The 21,129-nt window shown below is 40.8% G+C and overlaps 1 protein-coding gene across 4 annotated transcripts; it reads left to right on the top strand.

The window, feature by feature from the left end:
• The first annotated feature begins 682 nt into the window (after positions 1–682).
• On the top strand, positions 683–19,318 carry kdm4ab (lysine (K)-specific demethylase 4A, genome duplicate b). 4 transcript variants are annotated; one of them, XM_069139518.1, is made up of 23 exons: positions 683–808; positions 1,958–2,119; positions 2,322–2,497; positions 2,634–2,748; positions 2,862–3,055; positions 3,495–3,544; positions 3,680–3,783; positions 3,893–4,030; positions 4,564–4,790; positions 6,745–6,911; positions 7,047–7,726; positions 9,126–9,233; positions 9,429–9,546; positions 9,806–9,981; positions 10,554–10,767; positions 11,841–11,920; positions 13,104–13,159; positions 14,372–14,480; positions 15,387–15,578; positions 17,462–17,632; positions 17,833–17,952; positions 18,325–18,417; positions 18,547–19,318. In XM_069139518.1, the coding sequence occupies exons 2-23, from the start codon at positions 1,979–1,981 to the stop codon at positions 18,682–18,684; spliced, it is 3,567 nt and encodes a 1,188-aa protein (XP_068995619.1). In that variant the 5' UTR covers positions 683–808; positions 1,958–1,978; the 3' UTR covers positions 18,685–19,318. The 4 variants fall into 4 exon arrangements, with proteins under 4 accessions (XP_068995619.1, XP_068995620.1, XP_068995621.1 ...); XM_069139519.1 differs by having other exon boundaries at positions 9,432–9,546; XM_069139520.1 differs by lacking the exon at positions 9,126–9,233.
• The last annotated feature ends 1,811 nt before the right edge of the window (positions 19,319–21,129 follow it).

The following is a 21,129-nucleotide window of genomic DNA, read 5'->3' on the forward strand; positions in this document are numbered from 1 at the left end:
TGGATGTAATTATAAGAATCCATTAAAACTTAAAATAAAAATAGCAATAATACATTTTACTTGGAAAAAAAATACAGGTACGTTTTCAAAGTAAAAAAAATTGGTAGGTTAGATAAATTACTTGTTCACTGAGTTTATTAGCAGGAAATAATGCTAAAACTAGATGCCAAATAGAAGCACATTAATATAATCAGATTATCTTGCCTAATTATATCTGATAATTATAATAACTGCACTTCTTTTTCTCACCTCGTAGCAGTCTAAATACACCTTCATGCTGTATGTTTGTGCTATATTTCAACATGTTTTATCTTTTTCTTAAGCGCGCTACTATTTTCACTTTATTTTTGTCTGTCAGTTCCCGAGACACTAAAACGAAATGATGAAACAGTTTAACTTTGTGATCAGTCAACATTAATCCGCTGTGTAAATCTGAACATTTGTCGTACAATTGTCTTAAAAACTAAACGCGCACTTGATTTATATTCTGAAGAGCGACAATATAACAATTATGTTGGTATAAATCAAGTTTATATTTACCAAAAAAATAAATAAATAAATAAAAAGATTTAATCCATCACATGACGAGCGGTCAGACTCGCCTTCTGATTGGTTGAACGTGTCCCACGCGTGTTGTGGTAAACAAAATCCAAAGTGCCGTGTGCGTGCGCGTGCGTCGAGGCGGTAATGGAGGCTAGTGATCTACTCACAGGAGGGAGGGGGGCTTAGTTAGCGGGCTGTCTTTTGTTATTGATTACGAGGTATTTGCAACACAAGGAACAACTTCCGAGTCGACTGAGAGCGGGCGGTGAGTATCTGCAATGTCGAGGAGGCGTCGTCGCACAATGTTGACTTCTCGGCTCACAAATGGTTTTAAGTAGCACGGAGCCGCTAGCGTAGCCGCTCACGGTTTCGGGCGCAGTCTATTTCCCGACATCTCCGGTCGGATTGTCTTGCGCGACGCGACTTAACACCGCCTCCTCTAAAAACGTGAAGCTTTTCGGAATAAAGGTAGGTGTTGAATTTTGATTTGTTAATTTGAACTCGTCCGGTGAAGGACGGCCGGAGCTGGCGCTCTTTCGAGTCCGCTGACGGCGTTTACGAACGAGCAGGAAGTAGCCGAGCTGCGGTGAGATCAGAGAGTAGTCTCATCCCGTTCACGGTGGTAGCGTCCACCGAGGCTGGGGTAGTTCACGTGAACTCTCCCGTGACAACAGTTTATCCTTTACATGCAAAGTTCCCTTTTAATATGTTGTTGTTGTTGTTTTTTACCGTCGTGCACGTTGACCAGAACTAACCGGGGACTCCCGATACCGGTGTGATGCTATCAGACCAGCTAATGCTAAGTGTTGTGTTGTGTGTCGTTTGCGGTGGTCGCCTCGCAAAATTACCTCGTTTATTTTATTTGTCTTTCGCAAATGAGCTGAATGCAAAACCGGCTGCAACATTAGGACCGAATTAAAAGAGACGCGGGTTTCAACCACTCGGCGGTGGCTGCAGGTTTTTTTTTGTTTTTGTTTCCCCCTAAACCTGCTGGGTTAGCTGGTCCCAGGCCACAGTGAGGAAACGTTTAACTTACAAACATCCCGCAGGGACATGAAACTACACACAAGTTCTCATCCGTTCAGACAGTTTTGCTCTCACTTAATGGTGTCTTCAGTACCCGTCACTCGAGTTACGGACCAGTGACCATGTCGACTTTTTTTTTATTTTTTTTATTGCTGCCAGGAATATATAGTGTTATTAAAACTACTCACGATAGAGTGTCATTTAAATGTTGGAGCTGTTGTGTAGGGATGTAGGCAAAACATAAAATCCCGGTAAAGGCACTTATCTGTGGGTGCAAATTTACAGTATATCTGAATTAGAATAATACTACATCCGATTATAACATTAAATCACTTTTTTTTGTCTTTTTTTTTTTTTTTTTTTTTTTTTTTGCGTTTTCAATGTGCAGGAGCTGCCATTGAGTTTGAGAATGGCGTCAGACGTGGTTTCCCAAAACCACGGTTCCAAGGGGATCATGACTTTCTACCCCACCGTTGACGAATTCAAGGACTTCAGCCGCTACATTGCATATATGGAGTCCCAGGGAGCACATAAAGCAGGGCTGGCTAAAGTAAGTGCTGATATAGTGTATGTCTTCGCACAGGTCGTATTCACCTTTTATTGTAATGTTTACGTGATTATATTTAATAGCAGCAAACTAGTGAGCAGATGTGTACACCAGTTTGTCAAGAAAAAAGTCTTTTTACAAAACTTTGCTGGTAAAAAGAACTCCGTTGAATAGAATAACTCGCTGTCGACTTTGTCCCTCCAAGATTGTCCCACCAAAGGAATGGAAGCCTCGAGGATCTTATGACGACATAGATGATCTGGTGATACCTGCGCCCATCCAGCAAGTGGTGACAGGCCAGTCGGGGCTTTTCACACAGTACAACATTCAGAAGAAGTCCATGGCTGTGAGAGAGTTTCGCAAGATCGCCAACAGTGACAAGTGAGAAGTTTCTTCAGTTGTCATAGTATCTCATATGTCCGCTGTTTAATAGTATCAACTTCATGTTTAGCCATTTCATACTGCCAGTTGGTTTGTGGTGTTGATACTAATTAACTGTTGTTAATGTCGTTTTTAGGTTCTGTAGTCCACATTATGATGACTTTGAGGAGCTGGAAAGGAAATACTGGAAGAATGTGACATTTAACCCTCCCATATATGGAGCAGATGTTAATGGAACCTTATATGACCCAGTGAGTTGATGTTTTTACTGTTGTGAATATTCATTTGTTCTGAGAAGTTTTCTGCTTGTTCTTTGTGCAAAGTATGAGATCCTGACAACACTCCTGATCATTTACTCTGGCAGGATGTGAAAGAGTGGAATATTTGCCACTTGGACACCATCTTGGATACTGTGGAACGGAACAGCGGCATCACTATTGAGGGTGTTAATACACCCTACTTGTATTTTGGCATGTGGAAGACCACCTTTGCATGGCACACTGAGGACATGGATCTCTACAGCATCAATTACTTGCACTTTGGAGAGCCCAAATCATGGTAAAGACCCATACTCATTAAGTGGGTTAAAAAAAGTTTTGATATCGATGTCCTACTACTGCTTGATACTCGAAGGAATCGCAGTTGGGGATATGTGTTATAAGATGTGGGTGTTGATATATCTTATGTGCCACATTAGAGGGGGTATCATTTACACAAGTGAGAGTCTCATCCCACAAGGCTTTGATTTAAAAGAAAATGTGTAAGGCAGAAAAATTGGCTTTTTCCATTGAGAAATATAGCATCACCCAACAATGTATAGCATTAGCTCATTAAATGTGGATTGCACTAGGTAGAAAAACAAATTAAGCATTTAACTTGCTGTGCGTATAAATATGGTGCACTTATTGTATTTATAATGCATAAGAAGTCAGGCAGAAAAGATGTAAAGTAGACGGATAAATGCACAATAACATTTTCCACATGTGACCGTTTGCAGGTACTGTGTTCCTCCAGAGCACGGCAAGAGACTGGAGCGTCTGGCTACAGGTAAGAGACCTGTGGAATATTTTCTGTAGATACTGTATGTAGTGGAAAGCTATATACTGAATAAATCGTCATGGAATCTAGTACTTGATCGTTATATAATCTGATAGAATTTCGATCTGTTCTCTCCTCTTCTAGGGTTCTTTCCTGGTAGTGCTCAAAACTGTGAGGCCTTTTTAAGGCACAAGATGACTCTTATCTCCCCGTCGATACTGAAGAAATATGGTATTCCATTTGAAAAGGTAAGGTATTCAAGTTTCATTTTAAACGGGGGGGGGGGTACTTTGTACCTACAACACAAGTTAAATGCATGAACTGCAGTCACTAATTATTTTATTTCCTCTTCCTTAGATTACTCAGGAGGCTGGTCAGTTCATGGTAACCTTCCCCTATGCCTATCATGCTGGTTTCAACCACGGTTTCAACTGTGCTGAATCCACCAATTTTGCCACAGAGAGATGGATCGAGTACGGCAAGCAGGCAGTTTTGGTAAGGACCACTAATGACAGCATCGGAGACCATATTTGTTCGAAAAATTACTCAGAGGCTAGATTCAAAATCAAACACATCGGACATTTATTCTTGCAAGAAGGAGCAAAATACATGTACACTCAAAGAAAGATGTCCAGCATTGCTCGAAGTCTCTCCTCCATAGTTCAGCTTATATAAAGTGTGACAAACGGTTGACAGTCATCCCCATTTCCTCTGTATATCTGATTTTGTAGATAGTACTGAGTGAGGTCGTAGGTCACAAGATAAAGGTAAAGAGACGTTGTAACTGAGACAATAGGAACTTGTTGTGTAACAGGTAGACAAATATTTGACAAGCCTGATGAGTTCATTATTTTTCCATCAGTATTATATTACATATCATACATTTGATCATATTTTGATTTTATCTTAGTAGTACAAATGTAAGTATTTTTTTATAATCAGCTACATGTTATAAATGAACATGCAACAGTTTTATCCTAAAAGTGATCGTTTAAACCGCAGTCAATGTGTGCCTTTCTCCCTTTTAGTGCTCATGCCGCAAAGACATGGTGAAGATTTCCATGGATGTATTCGTGAAAAAATTCCAGCCAGATCGCTACGAACAGTGGATGGCAGGGCGAGACGTGGTACCCATCGACCACTCGCGGCCCACTCCGGAGGCTAGGGAGTTCTTGGGCGACTCCTTCAACGACATCACCTGCAGCAGTAACAGCAGCTCCATCGAGAGCTGCGGGGATGATGGCGAGCGGAAGAGGTGGGTCGCAGAAAAGTATGTCATAAAATATATAGAGAGCTGATTTGCAGCAGAGTAAGTTGGTGCTAAGGGTGTTTTTTTTTCTTCTTTGCGGTGAAATGCAATGCAGTGCATGCTCAGGTGTTTTAGTACTGCTGCTCATTGTGCTCTCTCTGTTGGGAACGGCTTTGGGCGTGTCCCTCATGGAAAGTACAACAACTACAAGCTTTCTGTATTTCTTTGTCACTCCCTCGTCTCGCGTGAAAGGAATTATATTGGCCTATCCAATCGGGATACGCCCTGTCGTAGAGCGATTGAATACAAGTATTTGGGAGTTGTGATAGACTTTGTCACTCCCACAATCCTTTTACATTAACAACACTAAGCATGTGCTCTCACACCCTAAACAACTTAGACTGTTGGTCTGTATTCATAACTGAGTGAAGGAAGGAGATCAAATTTACAAAGTGCTTCTTTGTATTACATTAAGGACCTGATTTGCAGCAGAGTAGGTTGGTGCTAATTACTCATGACAAAACAAATTCGCTGTTTAGGTAGGTAGGCAGGTAGGTATTTACTTTATTAATCCCCGAGGGGAAACTTTTTAAATATATATTTAAAATGTATATTCATTAAGATTTAGCAGGGACCAGTGGGATATGCTAATGCTCTTTCACAGGAATGCTATGCTTTACACAGTCAGACACATTTGCATCTGTATGCTGCTTAGTACAACCACAGTCTTCTCTGTTGGCCACTAAGAACTTCCACTACAGAAGTTTGCGCTTTGCTAATGCTTTTAAGTTGTGTAGCTTAAAAGCATTGGCTTAAAGTAGCTGTCAAATGTGTCAGTCTTTTCAGTTTGCATTCACTGGTGTTTTTCTCCCCTGAAACTTATTACGTTATCTTAACTCATCTGCTAATACAGATTTTTGATCCAACGCTCTTTCCCATTTTAAAAAGCTCTAATCCTGCTGTGTAGAAGTCGTTTGAAACATTTGTGGATAGATAACATGAAGCCCCGGGAGTGGAACTAAAAACTCCGCTGCCCACCATAACTGGATGAGTGTAACTGACAGTGGAAGTGCTGAATTTCATAGTCACATTGACAATAAAACTATTAAATTGTGGTTCAGTCATGTATGAACAAATGAATGCATTAGGATTCAAGCCATCTAAGAACGAACCAGACACTTTTGATGATTTATTTTATTAGGAGAGTCATTAGCATGCTGTTTGTCAGTGAATCCGAGCTTTCTGTTGAGCAGGCGTTGGTACAGTCAGGTCTCATTTTGTTTCAATTAACTTGACAGGTAGTCCCAAAGACTTCAGTGTCACACGTCAGAAGTGTCCTTTTCATGTAAATGAAACTCAACCCTTCACAGCCTGCCTGAACCATTTAGGTGGATGCAATTGGGATTCCCTGATTTCAGGTGCAGGATGTGAGCGTCAGCAGTTGGTTTGGCACCTGCGCTGTTAGCAGATGGTAAACCACATGCTGCGATCACCATGCAGCTGCTGGAAGACTTTGGCCAACAGCTGGACTGAGGATTTTAGAGCCAGGGAGGGGGAAGTTATTTAATATTATTGATGTCAAAATGGCAGTCAGTGGAAGAACTCCCCTGGAGGGAATTTAATTAAGAAAACGTGACATCGTGGAGTGAAGAGAACACAACAGCTGTTTTGAGGATAATGTTTTGTATCAACATCACTGTAGTTTTTTCAGCAGCCATTACAGTGTTTTATTTATATTTGGAAAAGGGGATCCTTTTATTTTCATTTTGCTTAGAGTAGATCTTAACATTGTAATTATAGAGTGTGATTTGATATATTGAGAAAAAAAAAGCATGCAGAAAACTGGACTGGTAACAAACAAGAAAAAAAGTCCCTGAATCCACTACAATCCCTAAAATGTCAAATGGGGCAATCATCTTTACAATCCTCTGTCTGTTATCTCTGTTTTGTAAACTCTCAGCACTAAACAGAGGATAGAGACGAAGAGACACCGGGTGTGTCTGGAGGTGCCTGACGAGGTCGTTCCCAAGGATGAGGATGAGGACGAGGCGGAGAAGTACGGAAAGCGTCCCAGGCTAAGTCTTATACCGCCACGACCTAATGCACAAGATGTCAAGAGAAATAAAGGTATTATCATCTCTACATCATCTGACTGGTTTCCTGTAGGGGAGCCACGATTGAAATAACAATTACTTCTTGGTGAAAGAAAATTAAGTCAAATAAAAGTGTATTTTTTCCCCCCACTGCGATAAACTTTTTCAGGTCCACCAAAGTTGATTGTCACTCCAACCAAGCTCACTTTAATGGATCCATTTCACAGAAGCTTGACCCAAAATAACAGTGACGGAGGCCGTCCTCCTCATTACACCAAAACTCGTGCACCTGCAATCTCGTCTCAGTCCGGTCCCAGAAATGGACATCTATCAATTTCAGGTTCACCTGCATGGACGGAAACCGCAGCTCAACCTGCCCGCAAGATGGGGGTGGCCAGCCTGCTCTTCCACAGGACTCTGACTCCAAAAGACACTCTGCAAGTGCACAGCTACACTCTGGAGAAGCAGCGGCAGCCTCACACACAGCTCCAAGTGCACAGCTACGCCAGAGAGCACCAACCCCGGCATCTCCAGCCCAAAACCTGCCCACCATCACACACACAGGTTCAGCCTTCATCTCAGGCACCAAGCTGTGAGAGGACAGAGCCACAGCCAGAGTCTAAAACCATTCATACCAAAGTCGCACAGAATGAATCAGAAGCACAGAAGCCTGTGGTGCAGGACCAAGAGGAGAGCAAACCCAAAATGTTGATGCCTACTGAATGTGTGGCTAAAGTGGAGAAGCCTGAAGTTGAGCCCAGCACCACGCCCGCTCCCCCCCAGACTCTACCGCAGCCCCAAGACCAAAACCAACTGGAGATAGAGGCTCGCAAGAACAGCAAGAGAAAGGTCCGTTTATTTATTTTAAACTGTATTTGCTAATCGACGCCATGTTAGTCATCGCTGTCTATTTGTTGCTGTGTGCACAGTGGTAAATGCATGTTTGAGCACATATCACGATGTATAGTACGGTGCATGCGCTCTCTTCTCTCACAGCTTACCAACAAGTTCTCCAAAGTAGCTTTTAGCTACATCCTTGCTTTATAGTACTGCAGTCTTTTCCAGAAAGCAGGTTCAACAAACTCTGAGTCTAACTCTAAGCTCTGAGTGGACTAATTCCAAGATGGAAAATCTTCAGGGACAAATTTATCTTTAAAAATGCAGAAAGGTGAATAGGCCCGAGTTGAACATAAAATTATATTTAGCATAATTAAACCAAAACACAGGTGACAGAAACTGAAGATGAAAATATAGATCTGACGGCTTTATTTGTAGATCTGTGCTACATCCTTATAATTTGACCCATTAAAAATGATTGAGTTTTTTTTGGCAGTTTAAAAAGCGTAAAGGTTACAGCAGTGGGGACATTTATAGACCTCTATTATGTTTAAAAAAAATCTTGCTGACAGAATTTAATGCTGCAGTTCAGCAACATAGTAAATGTAAACATTATACTTCAAATGCTGTTCAGAAAAGACCATATGCCATATTCAAAAACTCAAATTCAGTCAAGTCTTAAAGCTGCACCACAAACATTCTCACTCAGAAATATTCACATGATGTGCAAATTATTAGTTATATAAGTTAAAGCTATGATAGGAATGTTCCTTCAGTGCAGCCAGCCAAAATAAATTATTCATGAATCACTGTCGGTCTCTTCAGCGTAAGATTTTTATTATTTTTTCATTTACAAGGATGTTTTAGTGCCGGGGAACGAACTGACAACCTGACAGCCGTCTGAATGTCGGCAGAGTCTCACTGTCATAAAGAAGTAAAGTGTAAAGAGTTTATCCTGAAGATAAATCCATCACGTGAACGCTGTGTCTGCCCTCACATTTACAAACTAATATCTAACAGGGATTTTGATCTTCTTGAGCTCAGCACAAGGGGAGAAGAATAAGAGACACTCAGGGTTTGTTTAGGAAAACTTGGCAGCAAGCGGGCTGGGTTCACTCGAGTAACTTACACTAGTAACTGACCCAGAGTTTCCTGTTTCTAGACATAAAGTGCTTACGGTTCTACACTCCTGTAGGGACAACAAGAAAAACAACAGCAAACTTTTTGGTGGCTCTGTACTGGTGCAATTTCCTGGCATGATGTCTGCATACTAATCTCTGCAAATTTGGCATCCATTACTTATTCTACTAAAAAAAAAAAAATCCTTCTTGATGATCTCTCGGGTAGAAGAATACTTTTGGCCATAATCTGCCATGACTGTTCAATGTTATTCATGCTGTTTAAACTACAGAGTAACCAATCTCCCCTTGCGGATAATGGCATTGTCATCTTGCAAGACACCATTGCTGTCAGGAAACCAATGCACGATGAGATGAAGGTGATTCCTCAAAATCATTACGTAAGTAGTTACTACCTGTGACCAAATTCTCAAAGGCATGGTCGGACCTGATTTTAGCGGGAAATGAACGCATACCAGTACACAGCTGCCAAGATGAGACGTAATAGCAGCTGATGTGGTTGTGTTCATTGCAACAGATACAGGTGTAATTCTCGTTTTGACATCATGTCCTCTGCTGTACACTTGTTACTCCAGCAGGTGTCAGAAGAGCAGTCGTACTGCAAGTCAGTGGCGAAAAAGCAGCAGGAGCAGGCACAGCTTTGTAAGCTTCCACGCCATCACCCTCTAATCAGAGAGATACACAGTGACGACGGTACGTTGTTGTTGTTTAGTTCATCTGCATAACGTAGTAGTATGTAATGTGCCATTTTACCAAAATTCCGGTTCCTGTTTCAAGTACTTTTTCTATACATTTGATCCACTTTTTAAAATTTATTTTTTTTTTATCAGCTTATCATGTTTTTTTTCTCTTTCTCATCATGTCACCCCCATTTTTCTAATCCTTACTGCTTGCACTACCTTCCTCCTCCATTCTCACTACCTCCCTGTCCATCCCATCATCTCATCTACAGATATGTACGTGGACGTGGAGGTCGATCATGAAGAGAAGGAGGAGTGGGCGAAGCCGCTAACCCAGCTGTGGCAGTGTCGGCCATACGACCCCAAGGCAGAGAGGGAATACAACAAAAGCATCGGCCAGCAGGCCCCTTACTGCTCCATCTGCCTGGTCTTCCACACCTACCATCAGGTAAGAATGAAAAGCATTTTCTACTTCTATGAAGTTTGTTGTGCTATTTATTTGTCTTTAATTTCAATATTCTACGGATAAAGTTACATACTGGCAATCATGGAATTATTGAAGCAGACTTGTTAAGGCATCAAGACAAAACAGGACAATGAACAATGTCGGTGAGTGGTTTGTCCGTGACATTAAAACCAGGAGTAGAAAAGATACATTTTTGCCTAATTAATTAGTTTTGACTTGAATGTTATTATCAAAACAGCGATATCTTTATTGATGTTATATTTAAATGTTGCTGTATATCTTTTGTATGAAGAGCAATAGTGTATTTGCCAATATATTATTATTATCATTGAATATATTACGTTATTTTTCTTATTAATAAGTTATCGATATAGATTGCAATTAAAACAAACGTTTCCTGAGTTTAATTTACCACAGTCTTCACATAATTCCTCATTAAGTCAACAATTAACAGGTGTGTAGGGGTCTCACTCAGTTCTCAGGACTGGATCCGATTTTTGTAGAATGAATGTCTGAAATAATTAACAAACCTCTCAACTTTGTTTTCCCTCAAGTCCGAGTCCAGTAGTGGGAATTCCAGCGTGATGTTGGTGAACCGTCCAGGCGGTAGTCAGTGGTCCAAACCGCTCATCCCTGAAATGTGTTTCAACACCCAATTCAGCAAGACGAATGACAGCGGGGAGGGACAGCTATGTAACCCTAATCTATCAGAGGACGGGACCAGCCGACTGGTCAGCTGTGCTCAGTGCTGCGTCCGCGTACATACAAGTAAGATCCTTTTCTCTGATGAACAGGAATTAATTAAAATATGCATAGGTAGGAACACTTTAGGGAATGTTAAATGAAATGTTTCTTATATACAGCTCATTCAGATCCTTGTTCTTAAATCTACTGCTACAAACTCAAAAACAGCCATAAAAGATTATGAATGGATTCACACACCTGTGGCATGCTCAATTAGTCAGCCAGTACTGCTCAGAGCTGTTACAAATACAGCCTTTCTTTGGTCTGTTGTTTTGCTGAAGGAGGCTAACTCACTATCTACCTTCAAGAATAAGCTTAAAACTTTCCTTTTCTCATAAAGCTTCCAACTAAGGTAAGCTAACATGATCTGAAGCATCCCCTCTCTATGTTCTCCCCTACCCTCTCGCCATCGGCCACTACCCCATATTGTTTTAAAATGTCCTTCACTCTGACATTTTATTAGTATTTTTACATTTAACTCTGTGCCTTTGCTGTTCACTGTCTTTTTGTCCTGTAATGATATTTTACGGGGTTGTTCTTTGTGTTTGTTTGCACCTTATGTTTTGGTATTTTCTATATTTTATTGTTGTTTTTTACACTATAAAGAAAACAGAATTCAATTCAAGTTCTTTCAATTCAAGTCAAAGCTTAGTTAATATTTCCTAAACAGATGCAGTGGAGAAAGAATAGGGAATATGAATGGGTGATAAAGAAAATTGAATGTGGCCACAAGGACGAACATCCTTAATCTTTTGTTCTCAAACTGTCTATACACGCTGGCAGCTGATAGTTTGGAAGAATTTTCTGTGGAAAGAGGAAGATAACTTGGGTTGGATCTATTTAAAAAGAAAAGAAAAATGGATCTAGTGTTAAGTTCCTCTTTAAGGCAGGACCCTGCTTGACTTCATGTTTGTAATAAAATGCACTTTTCAGTAGATTTCACTTACTGCTACTACTAAGCTTCACAATGATGTACAATAAAAGGAAAATCGCAGCACTTTTCTGGGAGCAGACAGCCAAACAATAAAAGTAACCAAGCTTGCCAATGAAGTCTGTGGAAGGGGATATGTGATGTGTTCTTTTCTGTTCTTGTCCAGGTTGCTATGGTGTGTCTGGGGACGAGGCCGAGCTGGACGACTGGCTGTGTGCCCGCTGTGAGGCTGATGCCATCACTGAGGTTAGTTAATTGGGCTAAAACACCTCAGCGGATTATTATTTTATGGCAAATCATTTAAATTGTTCATCATACTACCAATCAACACAAACACAGCAGCAGAGTTGTTGTGCCATAATAATATGGAACGTTTGATGGGTGTCAGAAATGATGGTGTCACTGTCCAGAAGCTCTGCATCGCAGATTATTATCAAAAGCAAGCACAGTAAATAAAATATAAAAGTGGAAAAGCCTAGAGCAATGTTATTAATGCAGGTATGTTAAATGTTTTAATTATTATAAACAATTATTTTCTTGCCATTGAAAGTAAATGATGTTTGTAAGATCTAGCTTTAAATTTCCTATGCTTTCAGCATTCTTGTCGGCTCAGAACAATAGATGGTTGTGAAACATTCTGGGAATGTGACCTGAATTTAAACCTCTCTGACCACCAGTGGGCAATGCTCCACTTTATAGTTCACCGAGACACCTGAGTGGACTTTTGGTTTTATACTCTTTCTGTTTTCGCTTGTATAGCGTCTCTTCAGTTTTAGATTCTTTGTGCTCAAGTATTTTCCCTTATTTTTTTAATTTTTTATTTCATTGCTTTATTAGATGTTGCTTTGCCACAGATTGTTTTTCAAGACTTCTGCCTGTTCCCCATGTTATTAGTGTAGTTTAGAACTTCATCTGTGCTCAGGATGTTACTATGAAGTAGTTTAATCTTGATATTGATCAGTTATTCGGTATCTTTTGGAGGGTTTTCTGTAATATACAGGTCATGTTTTACCAACATTTAGATGGCACATAAACAGCATATGGAAGTTTAAATACGGTTGACAATCAACACTTAGTGAAGTTGAAAAATGTAACTGATGTAGAAGAAAAGCTACCCTGCCAGTGTCCCTCTTACTGAACTCGTTTGGTACTGTTTATGCTGTGTTTGCCGCATTGAACGTGGGAGTGTTTTAAGACAGCTGCACTCGCACATTGTTTTTTATAAAGATCAGCATTAGATTGAACTTCATTTAGTTGATATTCATCCAGTAAATTCAGAGATGTGTTTTTCCCCAGTTTAAATGATAAATTATTTACAGTGAAACATTATACATACAAACATCCTTATCAGATGTGATAAAATCAAGGAGTCATACACCAAAGTCAGTATTTACAATACTGACCCAGTGTTGTGTGTTTCTTCCTGCAGGACTGCTGTCTGTGTTCCCTGAGAGGTGGAGCTCTGCAGAGAGCCAACAATGACAAGTAAGTCGTACCAGCAGATAGTAGTGCTGCCACTGTAGAGCATAAAAACAATATGGCTGAACTTCGTAGTTACAGTAGTGCAGCATGACAGCATCATTGAATATCTACCGTTTTAGAGGAAGTTGACGTGCCCTAACACATTCTTTATGATCGAGGGGATCCTCAAGAAATAGAATGTAGAAAACATTTTTCAAAGATCTGATCATTTTCATTAAATCCAGAGTCTTCATGGTTCCCGTATAAGTTTGTAAAAGTAAAGATGGATTTATGTTTACAGAACAACCCATAGTGAGTCTGACCAGCTGACAGAGCAGCAGATTGCTGCCCGTGCTCACCCTTCACTCTCCTTGACTGCATTAACTCTGCCTGTTTCTTTAGTCTGTTCCTGCTGAAATCCATCTGGAGAATTAAGCCCTTCAAGCTAACCTCATTTTTTTTTTTTTTTTTTTTTTTTTTTTTTTTATGCAAACAAGTATACAGATACACAGTCTGTGTGCTGGTGGTTGTTACATATCCTCAGCCTAGACATGTGATTTTAAAACCACAATTAAACCACTGTTTGCTGGAGTCAAGAAGAAGTTATAACCTTTTCTGAAAAAAAAAAACTAAATTCAAGGTCCACTTACTAGCTTTCTTTAGAGCCTTCAACACATCCTCAATTATATAGAGATGGATATCTACCACATAACTATCAAAGAGAGTTAGATAGGAATTGCCATGACAACAGAGATAATGCAAACTACTAAGCAGTAGAACGCTGTAGAACAAGCAAGTGGGTTTTGAGTTAAGGTGGTTTTTTGTTAAAATACTGTTTTTATGGCAAATAATTATCTTCATGCTGAAGTCATAACCTTGTTTGTTCAAATAACTGCTTTCTGAGGTCATCTTTGTTGTGTTTGGGACAGCTTGGAAAGTATTTTGTCACTGCTTTTTTTTCCACAATTTTCTGAACACAGTCAATATACCATTTATATTAATAATTGAATTGCTTTGCTTTGTATTTGTCAGTTTGTATTGCCCTATCCTTGAGTTATATGTTGTAGACCATGTGTCGACACGAACAATGAATTCCTGGCATTAGATTGGATTACACGCATTGTTTAGTTGTTCAAACCACATTACTGAATCCGTGTTGTGACATTTCTAGAACCATTGCAACCTGGACAATGTACTGTTTGTCCAGAGTCCACTTCATGTTTGCCTTTCACACAGGTGGGTTCATGTGCTGTGTGCCATCACTGTGCTGGAAGCTCGCTTTGTCAACATCACCGAGCGGAGCCCCATTGACCTCTCTGCCATCCCGCTGCCCCGGTTCAGACTGGTAAGACACTACAGTTACAGCTGCGTGCTGTGATGTGATGTGACTGCAGTGATTTAGATAAGGGGACCTGCTTTGTGGGCTCAGACATAAAGATAATTCCTGTCAATGTGACGCGCTACATTCCTGAAATCAAACTCCAGCTGCTCTGCCTTTTTTTTTTTTTACTGTCTGTCCTCGCACTGCTTCAATGTGGTGGGAAGAAATCTTTGTACTAAAGATTGCCCTCTTGATAAACAGCTGTGTTCTCACGTCATTTGTTTGTGATTGTCTTTCAGGACTCACATTTCACCTCGGTGAAACTAGCAGCGCCTGCTGCCCATCTTACTTTCACTTCTCCTTCTGAAAAATAGATGTTTCTCTACTGTATAACGGAACGGAGACATTCTGACGTCTAACTTATAAAATGGCTTGAATGCACCACAAAACTTCTTCTTTGTATTGAGTCACCTAACCAAGGATTTTACTTTGAAATGATATGAATGGCTGACGGTAACGTTACCTTCTGTTTTTCCCTGAATGAGTCACCAGCGGTAGGTTGGAAATAATGCACAACTTTGGCCACAAAAGTTGTAGTTATCTTTATCGTTACAGATCTTAATCTTAATTCTAATTAGAATCAACTTCTAAATGCACCAAAAAAAAAAAAAAAATGATGTCAGGACTTCATAAAATGATCGAGAGGAAGTTGTGTATTTTCCCTCTACATATCTGGGTTCCAGTTCGTGTCTGGATCTGCCTGCCCTTCACTTCCTTTGATAATTTTGTTTTTGTATCTTCCTCCCTCCCCTCGGCTAGTTTCCTTTCTCCTCCTTTTCTTCCTCTGTATTTCCTTTACTTTAACCTCCCACTCGTATCTGTGCTGACCATTATTCCCGCTCCACACTTGTTTCTTTGTCACCCTGGTAGAAGTGTGCATACTGCAGGAAACGGATGAAGAGGGAGGTGACGGGCTGCTGCGTCCAGTGCTCCCACGGGCGGTGCTCCACGGCATTTCACCCCACCTGCGCTCAGGCAGCTGGTATCCTCATGCACCCAGACGACTGGCCATTTATAGTCTTCATCACCTGCCACAGACACAGAACGCCCGTCATACCCGAGGTAACACAGCAGATTTACAGTCAGGCTAAAAGCAAGTGGTCCCATCGATTGTGCGTACATCATCTTGTGAAGTTGTGTTTACATTTTGGGATTAACTCGAGGAAACAAAAAGTCAGTCCGCTCATACAAACTCACTTGGTGCTTTCTGCCTAATTAGGTGGTTTAGTTGAAAGAGCAGCTACAAATTTGGCACGAACTCATTTTCCCCACAAACACTCCTCTATTTTGAGAACTGACATGCATGTTGTGTGTATCCTGACTTAACTGTAGAAAAGTGCTTTTGTCTGCCAAAAAGAGAGCACCTCCCTCATGAGTTCCTTCTTGATGCTCCTACTGTATATAGTTTTTTTCCACTGCCAAGGCTTTCTCACTTGCTCATTGTGAGGAAAGTTTCCACCTGTGTTATCAAGACTTCAGGGAGCCAGCCTTTGATTGCTTTTGTTCATGGGCGGAAACCCAAAGTCCAGATGATAACATGTCATCCAGAAAAACATCATAATTTCTTAAATAAAAACATATTTCCCACATAAAAAAAACAAGGACAGCTACAGCATGAATCGATTACCCCATTCCATAAAAAGTCCTAACCTGACTTCTGTGAGCGCCTTTCATATTTTAAAACTTAATGTGTAGCAGCACCAGTTAAAAAAAAAAAGCAAGTTCTGCCTACATTATTCACTCAAGGTCGACCCTGGTATTAGTTATGCTGCATATGGTCACTGTAATCTGAGCATGGACGGCTGTGGCTCAGATGGTGGAGCTGGATGTCCACTAAACTCGGGGGAGGTGGTGCAGTCAGTCCACGTGTCTTTGGGCAAGACGCTGAACCCCAGGTTGCTCGTGTTGGCGGGGGAGCAGCTTCCATGGCAGCTCCCTGACATTGGTGTGGGAATATTTGTGTAAGAGTGGCAAAACTAAAAGCTATAAAGGTGCTGTACTGGTGCCGTCCATTTACCATGTTTCAGTATCAGCAGGCCTACGCAAACTCGGTCCAACACCATGTCCACAGACAGGCAGTTCCTCTCTCTGCTTAATTCGTCATTTTTAAGCTGTTTTCTCACAGTTAAGTCCTAATTGAAACTTGTTTACTCAACAGCTGTGTTGTAATTTGTTACTGTGCCATTCTGAATGTGACTAGTCGGTATCATTTCCTGACACCTTCTCGTGTAAATATAAATCTCTTTTTTTTTTTTTTTTTTTTTTTCCCATTTCAGAGGGCGATAAACACACTTGTCTTTGTGCCATGTCTTCTTTTCTTTTCGTGGTACTGTTATCTGTTGATAAAGAGAGTCTTTGTGCCAGGACGCTTTTAAAAAAGGGAGGACTGTCTGAGTAGCCTTGCATCTCGGCTTCCAGCACTAGTTTAGTCAGCCGTGCAGCACAGTAATAGAAACGGCCACTGGGATTCTTACTTTGACTCACCCGTTGGGGGGAGACACACATTTGCACAGTTCTGTCAAATGATGTGCAGCAACAACCCAATCTTGTCAAGCCAATAAACTTGCTCTGAAGGTTTCCGCTCTCTCTCTCTCTTTCTCTCTCTCTCTCTCTCTTTCTCTCTCTCTCTCTCTCTCTCTCTCTCTCTCTCTCTCTCTCTCTCTCTCTCTCTCTCTCTCTCTCTCTCTCTCTCTCGTTGTGGTATTGAGCTAAGTGCCGACAAGTCTGGCCCCGTTTGTCTTAAGTCCTCAGATGTAGCAGAGTGAACAGCACCAATTTCTTGGGTACACATGGCTGACAACTGTTGTGTTAAACTAATTCTCGCAGAGTTATCTTTATAGACTCGTGCTGTTTACTTTCCAACTACTGTTTTATCTCTCATGTGGCCGTTCGTGCTGTGGAGTGATAAAGTTTTTGAGGAGTGACACCCCATTTCCTTCCTTTAGCGCAACAAGGCTTCGATGCGGGCATTGGCAGTGGGCCAGAGGGTGATCTGTAAATACAAAAACGGCCGCTACTACCAGAGCGAAGTGATGGAGCTGACTACGGCTACGTTCTACGAAGTGGTGTTCGACGATGGGTCATACAGCGACAACCTCCTTCCTGAGGATATTGAGGTTAATAAAACTACAAAACGTCTTAAAAATATCCATTTGGCAACTGTTTGCACAATGAAGTAACTCGCATAAACTTGGTGGAACTGAAATGATAGATCTAAGCCATGATAGCTGCACTTTTCTGTTCAGTTTCCTTTTCCAGATTGATTTCATATTTAACCCCAACGATGAGTTCAATGTTTGCCGTGATGTGTTTGCAGAACCGTGACTGTGTCCGTAACGGGCCGCCCTCCGAAGGTGATGCCGTTCAAGTGCGATGGACAGATGGGCTGATCTACGGAGCCAAGTTTGTAGCGTCACACTCCATCCCCATGTACCTGGTAAACCTCCCCTTATCTGTCACTCTCTGTCTGACTCTGACATGCGTGAGCTGTATAGACTCAGTTAGTTCAAAGCACATGAACACACGAGATGTTGGGTTATGTGGCTCTGCCTCAAGATGTGACCGGATCTGTGTGGGTAATAATACAAAATATTTTGACACCGTCAACAATGGATGTTTGTTTATCAGTTGGGATATTTTACACTGAAGTGCATTCATCTGCTCGGTCTGGATGTTTTTTTTTTCTAAGAATGTTGTGTTCTGTTAAAGACAGATCAGAAAATTAAAAAAAAAAAAAAAAAAAAGATTTAAATCGACGCTTATATTAAGCACTTTACCCCGTGCTTGTGCGTGTGTGTTGTGCTTTCAGGTAGAGTTTGAGGATGGATCACAAATCTCAGTGAAGCGAGACGACATCTACACTCTCGACGAGGATCTGCCCAAAAGAGTCAAGTCACGAATGGTAAACTCAAAATCTTTTATGCTGAGAAAAAGTGTGATATCGGACAAGTAGGTTGTTTGCGTCTCATCTGTAGCAACACCAAACTGTTATTTCTGTATCTAATGTTGAGGGGTTTTTTTTCCCCCTCAGTCGGTGGCGTCGGACATGCGTTTCGAGATCTTCGCACAGAACGACGTCAAGCAGCACTCCAAAAGGCAACGAGTCATCAACTCTCGATACAGAGAGGACTACATCGAGCCCGTCATCTACCGAGCCATCATGGAGTGACGTCCGTTGCTTTCTTCTGCTTGCCGCCTCTTCAACTCACCAGAGAGCTTCAGTTCCATATTTCTCGGCTTCTCCGTTTCTGGCTACTGCTAATAGGAACGACCACCACCACCACCACCACCACCCCCTCCTGTTCTTCCACGGCCTGTCGGGCTCCATATTTATAAACTACGGCTGGGACTTTAAATGACTTTTGTGTGCATTGAATAGTATTGTTAGACCTTCATTTGTCATCACACTCTGTAGATTTTCTTCCTCTATTTCATTATTACGTTTTTTCTGTTTCTCAGGAAGAAGCCATCAATGAATGATTAAATATGGAAAAGGTTGGAGTGTCTCTCTGGGGCAAAATTATTTCTTTTCCTTTGTCACCACATATAGCATCTGTCGATGGACAGTTTTCTGATGCGTTGCGAGATGTATTTGGGAAACAAACAAACGCTAATATTTCTTTTAGAAATGACCCGTTACTTTTGACTTGCAGACTCATGTTACTTTAATAATAATGTATCACAGTAATATTTTACCTGCAGGAAAATTGAGAGGGACATTTTAAAGGAACGATTATCCAGTCTGTTTTTTTTTTTTTCCCTCATGCATTTTAACAGTAAACTTTGAGCCATCTAGCTGTCAACTACATTTTTTTTTATTTGACTCATCAGCTCAATCAATGAAGAAGTGTGTTAATTTGCACCCTCAAAGAATTGAAACAATCCAAGCTCACTTTTTTTTTTTTTTTTTTTAACAAGTCCTTACTGTAGTTTTCACTCCATGCGTTGCATTATGTGGTTGAGATGGGAGTTGTCGTTCACCTGTGCCGCGGTGTGTCATCGTGCATCTACTGTGAAGACGGGGGAAGGCTAGACAAGTTTTATAGGCCCAAGCCTTACATTTCAAAGGGCCAAGCTTACTTTGCTTTTTCTTGTTGTTATTAGAACTATTGTAATTAATAGTATTATTACTTTATTTATGCGTGTGCATTAAGTTTGAAAACAAAGCTATTTTTGTCATGCCCTTTTTCCCAATCTGTAGAAAACCTCAGATGTATTTATATTTATTATATTGATAGGTTTTCAGACGAGCCGTTTTAAATTTCGAGGCTAGCTTTTTGGAAGGCGAGAACGATTTGGCTCAAGTTCCTCTTAAAGTAGAAGCCCTTACTGTTTCCTCCTTTCACAGGATTTTGCGTTTTCCAGACTCACGGCCTCAACTAAGTTTAGACTTTTGTGTTTCTACTAAAAAAAAATAGCTCCAGGGATCGTAGTTTCAGGTCATAGTTTGATCCCTAATACACAAAAACACAGTAGGAGGAGGGTTTTCAGATTTTAGCAAGTTTTCTTTCCTGTTGACTTCCTTGTTTCTGCTTTTAAATTAGTCTTGTGTATGAAAAATCTCGGGTCTCTCAGTAGGACAAAGTATGCAGACACATCTTAGTTACGCACATTTCATGGCTACTGTTGTCTCTTTGGTTTCCTTTGGGTCTGTCTTCAAGGCAGCATTAAATCTGTACACTCTTTGTAAACGTCGACTGTTTGAGTAAAGTTTGGGCTAAAAAAAAAAAAAAAAAAAAAGAAGAAGAGAACCTTGTATAATTGACTTTCTCCACACTTACAAAATGGCAGATCAAAGCGCTGAGATTCAGGCAATATTTCTGTTATCACAGTTTTGTAACCTGCTGTCATCTGCATTTTTTTTCGCCCCCCTCTTTCTCTTGTTTTTGAGCTCCTCCGGAGGCGGAGATCACTGCGGGAGATCAGCGCTCTACGACTCACTACATTCTTCACAGCCTCTGTGAACTCCAGGTAGTGAGCTGTGTCAGGTTTAGCACTTCATAATTCCTTATTGCTGTGTTGGATGTAGCCTGACTTCAGACCGTAACATGATCGTGACCTGGCTTGTACAAACTCGCAGCCTCCAACTTGGTTGTTTCCATGTAAAAAGAAAAAGGCAAATATCCATTTCACAAAAGCTTATCGAAATCGAAATTACAATGAAGCCAGAAACGTAATCGCACCAACAATCCTTTGCAACTTAGCAGCTCTGCACGCCTCGTTTACTCGTCTTTTTCGAATTGCTGACAAAAGCGATATTTGATAACCACAAGCTTCGTTAGTCGATCACATGGGGGGAAAAAAACCCAGGTCATGTAACTGAGGGTTATCTCCCCAAATGAAAAAAAAAAACACTGCTGTGGCTTTGGGTGTTATTACTCTGGGTTTGCATCAGATCACATCAATGAAGCACAGAAGTCACACAAAAAAAAAGACTCGGTAGTGTAATCACTTTGGTTCACATGGATTTGTTAATTCTGCATGACGGGGTTTCAAATCTTAGCACCAAAAGCTTTAACTCTATATATACTGGTTTTATTTCTGAGTTGAGGTTTGCATAACAAATTTCACTGCCAACATTACAAATAGACGCAATCCTAATATCAATGAACTT

The sequence above is a fragment of the Embiotoca jacksoni genome, unplaced genomic scaffold (genome assembly GCF_022577435.1).
Source record: "Embiotoca jacksoni isolate LCO1_2020_lvr unplaced genomic scaffold, fEmbJac1.0.p SCAF_83, whole genome shotgun sequence".
Taxonomy (NCBI): Eukaryota; Metazoa; Chordata; class Actinopteri; family Embiotocidae; genus Embiotoca; species Embiotoca jacksoni.

What these genes read in the sequence shown, in the direction of transcription:
- kdm4ab (XM_069139518.1), top strand. Translation starts at nt 1,979, where the DNA reads ATGGCGTCAGACGTGGTTTCCCAAAACCACGGTTCCAAGGGGATCATG. An exon ending in TGATTCCTCAAAATCATTAC is followed by an intron (nt 9,234 to 9,428) that starts GTAAGTAGTTAC and finishes TTGTTACTCCAG; the next exon opens with CAGGTGTCAGAAGAGCAGTC. An exon ending in TCCTTCCTGAGGATATTGAG is followed by an intron (nt 17,633 to 17,832) that starts GTTAATAAAACT and finishes ATGTGTTTGCAG; the next exon opens with AACCGTGACTGTGTCCGTAA.